At 29.2% G+C, this 12,850-nt stretch overlaps 1 protein-coding gene across 5 annotated transcripts in view; it reads left to right on the top strand.

Annotated features, from left to right (window-relative positions):
- Positions 1-12,850, top strand: part of cnc (NFE2 like bZIP transcription factor cap-n-collar) — a 281,683-nt gene that overhangs the window by 56,460 nt on the left and 212,373 nt on the right. The window contains exon 1 of one of the 5 annotated variants that reach the window (XM_012290859.2): positions 11,427-11,867. The exons of the other annotated variants lie outside the window; for them this stretch is intronic. Coding sequence (XP_012146249.2) covers positions 11,841-11,867 — 27 coding nt within the window. The 5' untranslated portion in view covers positions 11,427-11,840. Of the gene's footprint in view, positions 1-11,426; positions 11,868-12,850 lie in introns of those variants that run through there. 5 annotated transcript variants of the gene reach the window in all.

Here is a 12,850-nt window from a genome sequence, read left to right as displayed (position 1 = left end):
ACGTAAAAATGATTGCATTGAAAACTTGACAATATGAGGAACGATTGCACAATGATTAAATTGAAATGGATGTACGTATAAATACAATATGTAATATGTATTTATAGCTGTGTTACAAGCACAAAAGTCAGGATTGTATAGAGTAACAATTGTTCAAAGATTATTATATTTACTTTACTTACTTTAATAAACTTACTTTTAATACTTACTTCAATACTTGTTATGCTTACTTTAATTATTACACTTACAAGGTAATTCAATTGCAGCGTATTTAATTACATTGTAATTCATAATTCAATTCGGATATTCCGTTTAATTAAATTACAGTGAAATTCATAATTGTTGTAACTTATTTTTATTTATTACTAATGAACGACTATTTTACTATATATTACTAAAAATAGGAAAAAATTATTTTTATTGTCATTGAACGTACGTTCTCAAATAATAGAACATAATAATATTTATCGTTTTTGCTTTTAAAAACAGTAAAAAATAAGTTAAATGTTCAAATTAAATGAGACGTCCTATACAACACAAGAAAACGAAACATTTCACGGGTCACTTTCGGGTTTAATTTCTTGTTTGTGGAGATATAATGAACATTTCAAGATTATCGCCTTTTTCAATAGAATTACTTATTCATTTTTACATAATTCAATTTTTTTTAAATATTCTACGTGAAAGTAGTATTGGAGTATAATAATGTTTGTGAGATATTTTGAATTTAAAATTAAGAAATTTCACAGAATAAATTTGAAATATCTTACGAATTGTGGATTTATTAAATATTACATGTAAACACATTTTTGCATAAAATAAATAAAAAGCTGAATAAATAAATTTACAACTTTATTAAGAAGGAATGATAATTTTTGGAAAGTTCTTGTCATCTTTCTGTATCAAGATTTAAATTAAGTCAAGAAGTCTTTTATGACAACTTAATTTTTCATAACAATGTTGTATTATATTGTCAATATTGTGCCTAATGTTTAATTATTACGTTTTATATATTTTGTTTTGCATAACTACAATAGCGGATTCAGTAGTTATGAATAATTTAATTCTAATCGTTGTATTTATTAGGTTTTGAAAAAAGTAATTCCTCTTCTGTATTTTTTGATCGTGAAAATTTTTAAAAAGAACTTTGTAGCATTTTGGCAGTTTTTTGCAATGAACTTTACATTCACATTTACCTTGAACTCTATTCCTCTTAACCGGAGGAAGTAATATGTAAAAATACCTAAACGATGTGTCTGCAATTTCAACAGGTTATTCCCATAAAGAGGTAGACTGCGCGTTCAAGGCGACATTTGCAAATTAAACATCTTTCATATGTGTGTTTCAAAATTTCTTTATTTCAAAATTTATAGTATATCAAATTTCTGAATTTCGAAATTTGAGAACTTCGAAGTTCGAAACGTTGAAAATTTGATATGTTTACATTTAAAAATTTAAAAATTTGTATAATTCTAAATTTCTAAGCTTCGAATTTCCAAGTTTCTAAATTTTCATATTTCCAAATTTCAAGATACTAATTTCCCACGTTTTCACATTTCTATGTTTCCAAATTTCTAAATTCAGAAAATTAGATTTAAGAATTTAGTGATTTAGAAATTTAGAATGTTGAAAATTTAGAAATTTGGGATTTGCAAATATAGGAATTCTGAAGTCTAAGAATTTAAAGATTTAAAAATATAGAAAGTTGATAATATTGCAAATTTGAATATTTGAGAATTTTGTAATTTTTGTAACTTTGTAATTTTATAATTTTTCAAAATTTGTGAATTTGGAAATTCGACAATTGGGGAATTTGAAATTTCAGATCTTAGAGTATCTGAGAGTATAAATTTGATGACTTAAGCATTTAAAAATCTGGAAATTAGAAAATTTGTAATTTTAAAAATTTCTAAATGTCTCGTATAAAGTATATGAGCTATGCTACATAAATACATTTTACGACAGTTACATATTCTTTGTCAAAAACAAAATAAACTATTAATAGTCTTCGTCGACATTGATAAAATCAATCAAAATCTATCCACAAATGTACCGTATACTATCCATGGTCATGGCATGGCTAAAATTAGTGCAATTACATCTTCGATGTACTATTTCCAGTCGATGACTACTTCTAGTATATTTTAGGCTATAAACACAATTAAACATTTATACCAACTCCTGCAAACCGCTGCAAGTAATAGCATCTTTTACATAAATCTCAACGTTTCTCATATAAAGTAAATATGTATAAAAATTAATTCATATTCTCGTCAAATGCCATATATAGTTAATTAATGATACGATATGACGTGTATCAATCGTGTACCGTACATTGATTGCAAAGAGACATAATCTTATCAAACGTTTGCACAATCACGTACGATCATTAAATTAATCGGCAGAATGAAAAAGTACAAAAATAATAGACAATGATGCCACGTAATCCGCACTTAAGCAGGTTTGTCCATTATAACGAAACTAACTGAAGAACGATTAATACATATGTCAGATAAAAGAGATAGTCTCAAACGGTATATCTATTCACCGATTTTACATATATAATACTATTTATATCGATCAGACATTTTCTTGACTTCTTTATTTTGCGTCGGTTTTTGAACTGACATTTGTTTCAGATAATGTTAATGAAGTATGTGCATGTTAGGAAAGCAGTAATATTTTTATTTAACACTAGAACTACCAACCAGTCAAAATGACTGGTTTCAGATTTCTCATTTTATATTACAAAATTTTATTATCGCGATTTTATGGAAATGTCTCATATTTTGTTGAGGGAAAAACTAGTTCTATATGTTCCTTGATGCTTTAGTATTTATTTATTAACCTTTTCATTTTATTTTTCATTCTTCGATAAACGAGCATTTAATGTCGGTAGTTCTAGTGTTAATATTAGGAAAGCAGCGGCTGATGTAAAAATTGATTTGCGTAATTTGTAAGTAACTTAGCCCGGTATTTATTAGCTATTTTACACAATATCTAACACGTGTTGCTATTTTCGTAATTACCTATTTACGTCATTTCAATCTGAGGAAACTGTTATAGCAAACTCCTATTATATTGCAAACTTTATACGGATTTCCAGACTCACATTTTTTCTGTTATGTCGTACTCTTCTCGTTTTTTCTTGAATGCGGTAGTTTCCAATGTTCATGGGTGAAATCGATTATAGGTTGATAGGTTAGTTAATTACACGAGTTAGGTGAGTTGCTGATATATTTTATTCGGCATTGTCTTGTATCTTGTTTTAAATATTACTTCCTTATTGAAGCATTCCTGTTCTTCTGACGTTTTTGTATAGCTTACTAAATAATTTTAAGGCTACCGAGTGGTTGTAGCTAATCCGCAGTTAGGTGTCGAATTGGAGGGAAAGAAATTAGGTTCGTCACTTCTGGTAGATTTCAATTTTAAGGGACGAATTTACAATATGACAGTACAGTAAATGTTAATTATGTCCAGAACAAAGACATGGTGTCCTAAAGCAGTTTTGAGTCTCTTCCGTCATCAGACGTTATATAAAAAGTTTTGGGTTTTTTCCGTCATAAAAGGCTACAGATGCTAAAGATTATTTTGTTTTAAGTTGCTAAAGATTATTTTGTTTCAAATTGTTTGATGTTTAACATAATAATGTAACAATATTTATATATAACATTTATATACATATAAACTTAAAATCATATGCCTAAGTAATACCTTAGACAAGTATTAGGTGATGTGTCTAAATGATATATTTAAATAATGAATATAAAATGATACGTCTAAATGATGTCTTGTATTTTTCTAAATCAAACAATGCAAAAATTTTGTTTACGGTCATAATTTCTAACTTTTACTTTGTCCTATAAGTAAAGGTTTGACCTAGTTAGTACAACATTTTATCAAAGCCATAAACGATCATTTTAATTTCGTACCATAAGTTAGGGTTTGACCTAGTTAGAGCTTTTTATCAAAGCCATAAATCATTTTTTTCATTGCCATGTTACGCATTGTTGAAACGTGAAAAGACAGGTGACAACAACCACTGGATTTGTCAATGTGTTAGTTTAACGATTTGCAAAGCAACCAGATCGAAAATAATCATTTTCTGATTCTCGGAAAAGGTTGCGTTAATTTGGCCATAATTACACAATTCATAGTAGTTTTTTTTTCAGCACGTGTTGAATCAAGTCCTATACAACTCTTTGGTTTCGCGATTATCAATTGAATATGATATTAAGTTCATCACATAGGTTGAGATAATTTTGAACTTGATGCTTGCTTCAAAAACTACGTCAAAGCTATATAACACTATATTCAGGTTTATTATGATTTTTTTTTTATTTATGATTTTACTTCATACGAAAGATACAAAATTGGAACCAAGTAGTATCAAATCTAGACGTGTTGGTAATAAACCTATGAAATGTTACCAAATTCAGATACATATTAAATTATCAGAGTCAGACAGTATCGAGAGTTTTTTTTTGTTTCAAACAGTTACAAGGTGAATGTACTTCTTGATGATCAAGCTTCTATCAGTAAGCAATTATCCATTTCGTTTTATTCAAAATGAAAAACAAAAATTGAAGACATTGAAGATTATTTTATTCTTTTAACTCTTTTATTAAATTATTTCTTATTATTTCTGTTGTTTTATTAAGCTGTTCATTAACAAGGATACTTCCAGATTTTAATAAGATTAATTTTTAAGTAGAGAAGAACGGGAACATTCTTTACATCTGGCTTATTGGCTAATCACCTTTTAAAGAAGAAAAAAATGATATTATAAGAGAGCATGTTTATCGGTCTATCATTTAATCCAAATTTAGGTTCTTCATGATAAGTAGTCAAAGAGTTGACATTTTGTGGCGATTACTGTCATTGTCACTTTCCTAACACATCTGGACGAAAGTAACATTAATTATTTTGTAGAAAATTGAGTAAAAATATTTTTCTTTTCTGTATTATAAGAAGGAATAAAAACAAACACTTAAATAAAAATATATTTTAAGTAACGATAAACACAATATTCGTACATTTAACTCTTTGCACTATGATTTATTTGTCAAGTGCTTCTGACAGAACTAACTAATCACAGCTACACTATTAAAACAGACAAAGAAAGTTGAAATGTTATGTCAATTTGATAGTATGCAATCGTTGAGTATGCAAATTATAATTGGACTTGAACTCCAAATTGAAGGGTATTAAAAATTCGAGTAAAATTGATCACAACTGATGTATAAGTATGTCACGAGTCAAACGCGGCAAAATAGTGCAAGGGGTTAAATAACCAAAAATGGGAGACATAACTAGCTTCGAGTATTTCTTTGGTATTGTGCATGTGGTTAATTCGTCTATTCCTAATTACAGTTATGACGTGCATAATACACCACCCTTGGTACAGTTTTTACAGTCTTTTTCGTCCTTATGATATATTACTTTCATCCCCAACTGTGTTATCCAAAACAGAAGTCATAACCTATTAACTATGTACAATACATTGAAATTAACTATAGAAACTTATAAGTAAGATATTATTTAAGAACTCTCTAATAAGTAATTGATTTAATACAAGTAGTTTAGCTATGAGTAATAACCAGAACGTTGAAATGGTGTTTATTTGAATGATCTGAACTAGCAATTCAGTTTGCGATTTATGTGACTCAATGTCGACAAATAGGACAAAATAGACATTATGCACATACAAATGAAAATTTATGTATTATACATAGACAACATTTGAGTTCAAAATTTTGGTGATTCCATAGGGATATAAAAGTCGAACGGGTTAATAGCGAAAAGCTTCAAAAATATAATAGGTATACATATAATGGTATAATAATGTCTATTTTTCTATAATTTCGTCTTTGTCATGAACGCAACGATGGATCTAAAAAAAATGCACTTTTTCAAAAGAGAATTACATACTTTTTCTTACTTATATCAACTCCTTAGATCGTTCCGCGTAAAAAGGTATTAAACGTACAATAAAGGCAGTATGTTACTTCACGTGATATCTCACATTCTTGATAAGTTAAACGTTTCATAAAAGATACGTATTTGTACACAATGCACTGTAAAGAACACATTAAAAGCAATTACACACAACAAACGTAATAGATATTTTGAAACGCATAATCCAACAGTCTGGTCAGGTTCTGAACTTAATCCGCTTGAGTAATTTCTATGGTTACTCAGAAATAAACTGCACACCCATCCATTTATTCCTGCGAAAGACATGAGAGAACGAATTAACGTTGTTCGTACATAAACAATGACCATATTGATTCTATTACGAAAAACATAATGAAATACTGTGTGAAGTGCGTACCTTGAACATTTTCTTGAATGAACTAACTACGAGACAGAAATGTGAGATCACACGAATTATTGGATTTTGAATATTGCAAATTCATTCTTTACGACAAATATTCTGTGAAACTGATATGAACAAAAAATGCAATTCCATTTAAAAATGCATTTATATTTTTTAAGTGTACTGCGCGAAGAAAACGAAGGCGGAAGAAAATAGATATTATTATACCACTGAACTTTTTCTTTAACACTTTTTATCTGTTATCAGACTCTAGATATAATCTTCGATACGTGACACACCCTGTAAGGAAACAAATAAGTATTATACTTATAAAGTAATCAAACACATTGTGTCTTATAAAGTGTATTATTACTGTACTACCATATTACTTACATAGTAGCAATTTAAATTAAAATGTATATTATTATAAACACTACAGCTACTCTCTAGTAAGTAAGAGTCTCTTACACTTACTTAATTAAGTATACCTTAAAATATAAACAGTATAATTTTGCGAAGAATTCACACTTTTGCCGTCAAAGAATATGCATTACACATACTGTGTATCATCACTTGACTACGATTTGAATTTGTAATTAAATAGATGACTAACAGTACGTTCCGACTTTAATCAAGCAGAAACTATTTTTTTCTTGATATTCACGTAACTGAGAATACGGAGGTTCCAAGAAAAAGGTAATAACATATAGATTAACCCTTAACGCTTTGACAACTGTATATTTCGTAGAATCTGTAATAACTCGTACAATTCCATATTTCTTGTTATACCCAACAGGATATTTATAACAAAATTATCCTCGAAAGCTTTATTTGGCTTTTTAAAATTTGTAAACTGTAATTCGTAACTAGGAAGGAAAAAGAACATATTAATGTAAACCCTGTGTTGAATTTTTATTTCATTATCAATAAATCACTGTCCTGTCGTTAAAAATTGTCGTCGCAGTTTATATTCGAATCGATTTCTGAAGAAATACTTTGGTTACTCAAGTATGGTAAAAAATTCTTGATTTCACTGCAGATAAGTGGTTTGGGCCAAAAAAAGATGTTCGAATTATATAAAGGGAGCAATGAGCTTAAAATCACCGTTGCACACAGAAAACAAGTGAAACTGACGTGAATGCCTTCGGTTGGTTATCATAATACTGCAGGTGTTACACGAAGATAAAACTTCAAAGTGAAATATATGATACGAAACAACTTGTTTGAAAAAGTAGTAGAGAAAAGTCTTTGTGGATATCCTAAAAGCCGAAAATACACGTACTATCAGTAAGTGTTAGGTATCAACCAGGTAGAAAATGATTGTTTGAATAAAATGCTGTGTTGTGAAGGCTGGATGTGAAGTAGTTGTTCGTTTCTTCGTTTGAACATAAAACAAATTTCTCTATAGATTATTTTATTGTTTTACTATGAAATAAAACAATTTCTTATTTTGTATCTGGAAAATGTGTTATCTTGGTTCGATGTTATTTGAAATAATTGTACGTTTATCTGAACATGAAAATGGTTTTTCGTTAAATTATTTTATCACTTAGCTATTTTAATTTTGTTTTGTTTTTGAATAAGTCTTCGTTATAATAATTTCTCAAATACCTTTTAGTTTCTTTTATTTATTTTATATTAACTTTCCAATAATATCAAAAATCTATTAAAATATTATAAATTAATTCAAATAAAATAGTAAGCAATCTTATCGTAAATTCTTAATTTTCTTTTTATTGAAATGACTTAATTAATTTAAGCATGAGAATACTTTAAAAAAACCTTTTAAAAATTGTTTACTTTTTAAAAAATAAAGTTACAGTCACAAAGTAAAGTTGCTTTCTTTATATTATTTTCGAAATCAAATTAAAAAAATTTTAATTTAAATTTAAATAGTTTATGGTGTCAAATTGTTAACTTTTTCAACGCTGCTGCGAAAAATGTATCTTAAAAACGTTAGACGATTATAAACAACAATCACAACTGAATTTCCTAACAGAATTGCGTCGTAGATTAAATTAGAATTAACATATCTCGTTTATTTACGACTTTTATAATGACTAAATCAATAGCAATAAAGTAATAGTATTTGCGCTCATTACAAACAGATTATATTTCATTCATAAGTGGGTACATAGTTTATTCGCATGAACTTTGATCATGAATCTCATAATAGGTATAACGATGTACCTTATTTACTGCTGATAGATTTAACACCTGTTGCGATCGGAGAATTAAATCAAATCGCAATTATTTATCATTTCATTTCGGCAATCCGAGAAATTTTTATCCAAATAATTTATTCAAACGCAAAATAAGTAATTATTTCATTTCGCAGGCAAGCAATGATATAGTCTACAAAATATACATTTCCACGTCCAAATAAACTAACTTGTAATTATTTTAAATAATAAGTATGCAAATGGCGATATTTGAAACAATTGAAAAGTACAGATATAGGTCGTTTGACAAGTTTTAACCAGTTAAGTGTATTTGATGACGATATCCGTCATGGAGATGTGGCAGAATTTTGTGTCATGACGGCATACTGTAAAATTTTGTTACAATTTGATATTTAAATTGTAATTTTGGCAAAAACTAAATTATATTCGTAAGTTGTAATATGTTTAAAATGTTTAGAGCTCAACACGAAATGAAATAAACAAATAGAAAGTATAAATGATTTGAGATGGATTCATAAATTCTTGAGAGCCAACTCGTCATCGCTCGATTATCACGACACACTGGTGCGCGCTTTCCGAAAGATCGAAAAAAACAAACCTTGAAATATTTCTAAAGTGCGTTAGAAATGTTTTTAAATAAGTAATATCCATTGTTCTATAATTAGAATTTAAAAAATTAACAATTTAAAGAAAAAAAAAAAAGAAAAAAGAAATATAAGTTCGGGTGGGATCGAACCCGCGTCAAAAAAAGTATGCAGCGGTTTACGAGTCAGACGCTATAACCGCTCCGCCACCGATGTTCTTGAAAGCCCTTCAAACATTTAAGTATATAAAGAACGTACCATAAAACTAATTAATTAAGTTAATTTTATTGTTGTAATCCATAAATCAATTGTGTGAACGTGAAACCTCTTAAAATTACTTAATGCATCTTTCATCAGAAAATGATATAAAAATTCAAAGCAGAAGTTTGTTTTTCGCGCGAAAAAATCGGTTTTTGATTTTTTTAACTATGGCGCACCTCACCGAAAAATCTGAAAAAATTAGAGAATAATAGTTGTACTAATATCTAACTACCACATTAATATAAAAGTAGTGCTCCGACATCTTCACTAAAAAATCGCATTTTTTCGGATTTTTTTTCAGTTTTTGATTTTTCACGACTACAATTTGCGATCAAAAAATCTGAAAAAATTCTATAATATGCGCTATCTGGACCTCAATGTTCTAGAATTTTTTCAGAATTTTTGTACGAAATTAAATAGACAAGAAGAGCCAAAATCCGGAATTTCGTTTTTTCCCTTTTACTACCCCCACGGATGAGATAGGGGGTTGAAACTTAGTGTGAGATGTTTTTTTTTTTTGATATGCTACCGACTGACGAATTGGGTTTCTAATTCGACTCAAGGGTACATTTGACTACCTTATCCAGCTATACCCTTTCTAAGTATCTTCGAAGGAGAAACACAAATAATTTCTACAGGATCAGTACGCAGAAAAAGAAGAGATAATTTACAGTCATATTAACGTGTAATAATACCTCAATTAACACTTCGCTACGCCCCATATATAGACGAGTCTTGAATTTTCATTCGAATGTATCACCTATATTATGAGCATTAGGTTTACGGAATCCGTAAATGTGACGGATCTTAGATTTCTTTGATTATCAAAATTATTACGAAACTTGATAATTATATTGTATAGTAACAAACTACCTCCAATTTTAATAATTTTCACATATATCATCAAGAACACCTCGTAAATAATATTTGGAAAATTTTGGGGCCTGTTGTTTACTTAGAAGTCATACATGAGAAAAGTATGAATAACAATAATTTTAATAGTGTGCGCAATTTCATCATACCATGATTGAGTGTGTAACTTAACCTAACCTATCCTAAGAAAGGCGGGAATTAGTTTTTCGCTTCGTCTATTTCTACTGCAAGTTCATTACCAGCGATTTTCCCTTGAATCGGTATACATAAAATTACTTGGGTTTAGAAGCTAAACTTGAGATTAGAGTTAAGAAGCAAGAAACTCTTTCAAATTACTTTTTATGTCACAACCGTTAAAATTCTAGGTCTACATAGAAAATGTATATAATCTTTTTTCTAGAATTTTTTAAAAGCTTCATATTCTGCTGGAAACTTCTTTTTCTAAAATCAATAGTTTAAAGAGATATATGGTAAAAACTTCCACATAACTTTTTAGTAAAGAACAACCGTTGCCTAAAAGCTTCACAACATTACTTCAGAATGTCCTCAAAAACATATGTGAAAATTATTAAAATTGGGGCGTGGTTATACTGTATAATTACCAGATGTCATCAAAATAAATGTCACATAAGTTGGTTTACAATTTATCCATTATTTAGTTATTTTTAAAGTTCAATTTCAATTTTGAATCTAAGTGGTCATTAAACATTCATAAGTTTAGGTTCAAAAATTTATCCACTTACCTAATCGGAAATACTTGTATTCATTTGAAACTATGTATAATATCAATAATAAAACATGATAAAAATATATGGTAAGACTTGTTAAAAATAAAATTAAATAAACTTTTGAATAGCACGTTATATATGGAAAAGAGAACATACAGAAAATATATATGAATGACTCGAAGGAAAGAAGTTGAAAATTTTCTGTTTGCAAAAGTACTTAAAGGGTCAAGAACATTATGAAGTTTGGCGAAAAGCAGACGTGTAGAAATCCAAATAGTGGATATAAACCAGTAGGAATACCGAAAATAGTTCTGTGTTATTATACAGACTTTCTCTTGTATCAGAGTCTGAAAACGATAATCGACGGTCAACTCGTGACGGAAAGGCAGTGTAGAATCGTTGTTGCTTGCGGCTAAATTCACAGAGTGTGTGGTGTGGTGTGGTGTGGGTAACGCGGCTCCAATGCCTATCCGTTACTGGTTGTTATCTCGTCACACGCACAGACCCAATCTGTTGTAATCGTTGTCTTTCGTTCTGGCCGTCGTCATCAAACTCATTCTCCTTGATTGTATCGTTGTGTACGAGGCCACTTGATCTTCGCTAGTATCGAGAATTAAAACGCGTTAAATCCACCAAGTGAAAATATTCATTTTCCCAGTTACACTGTGCCGGTGTTTTCCTCCGTTTTTCTCACAGCTCCGTTCTGTTCGGTGTGTTCGAGTGAAAACTGTGCTCTTCGACGAAACGCTTCCTGAAATAACGGTGACATATTGTGTGTGTGCGTTTATGTGTGTTGTGTTCATTCGTACGGCGCGAACATCGAGAAGGAAGTTTCCTATTTTCCATTTGAAATTTTCCGTGGAGTATCCGTGTGTAATTGTACCGAGAGAAAATGAGCCTGGGTAAAACAATCAACGTGGTGAGTGACAAAAACACGTTAATTTTGTTTTTTCCAGTTTGCGCATAGTGGCTGTTGCTGTAATTACATAGATTGCGTTAACTTAGAGGAAAGGAAAATGTAACGTTGAGAGTGAAAATTTTAATCCATGGAAGTGACAAATTACAAACTTTCTGATCTGAATTATAGAAATTGCAGAAACTTCTTCTAGTTTCTGTTTAATTAGCAAGTATATCCTGCTAATCAATGGTGTCACTTGAGTATTGATACACCGTTAAAAATGTAGAATTACAGTGCTGTGTTTATAGTGCTTTAAATGTACTTTAAATAGAAATTATATTAACTAGAAAGTTTATTTCGTTAATACCACAACAAATAAATTTGTAGAGATTGTGAATTTCGAAATATTCATTGGAGTTTAAATTATAAAAATGAAATATTCGTTTCCATTTAAACTATAAAAATTAAATGTTTATCTAATCCTAAATTATTAAATTATAAATTACAGAAATTACAAGATTATTTTACTAATTTATTTTTGATTTCGAAGTGTGTATACGTCTTTATAGTTTTAAAATATTGATAACATAAAGTGTTATTACTGGAACAGTGCAGCAAGTGATAAAGTTAATGAGTTTTCTTTATGACTCTTTTTTACACTAAATTAAAGCACTTTTTTGAGCGATCTGGCGGCATCTGTTATCTTGTGTAAACAGTTTACCAAAATCTTGATAGTACCATTCAATTAATTCTTTTATCATTTTATTCGTGAACATTTTCTGCGTAAATGCTCGTTCGATTAAATGTTCCCTCGTTGTTCAAATACTGCGAGCATCTGGTACAATTTAAAACCTTAATATCGTTAGTTATAAGACCAGATGTATGCTGGATATGCTCTAACCTCACTTTTGATCAAATAAACGTGCTGCAAAAACTATCGATTATTAGCGGATTCGTTATTTAAGACTTGTCAAACTGGTTTTCTAAAATTTCAAGTATTTTAT

This window comes from Megachile rotundata, chromosome 9, assembly GCF_050947335.1.
Source record: "Megachile rotundata isolate GNS110a chromosome 9, iyMegRotu1, whole genome shotgun sequence".
Taxonomy (NCBI): domain Eukaryota; kingdom Metazoa; phylum Arthropoda; class Insecta; order Hymenoptera; family Megachilidae; genus Megachile; species Megachile rotundata.
The sequence above is the reverse complement of the archived record's forward strand: the minus strand, read 5'-3'. Positions and strand labels throughout refer to the sequence as shown.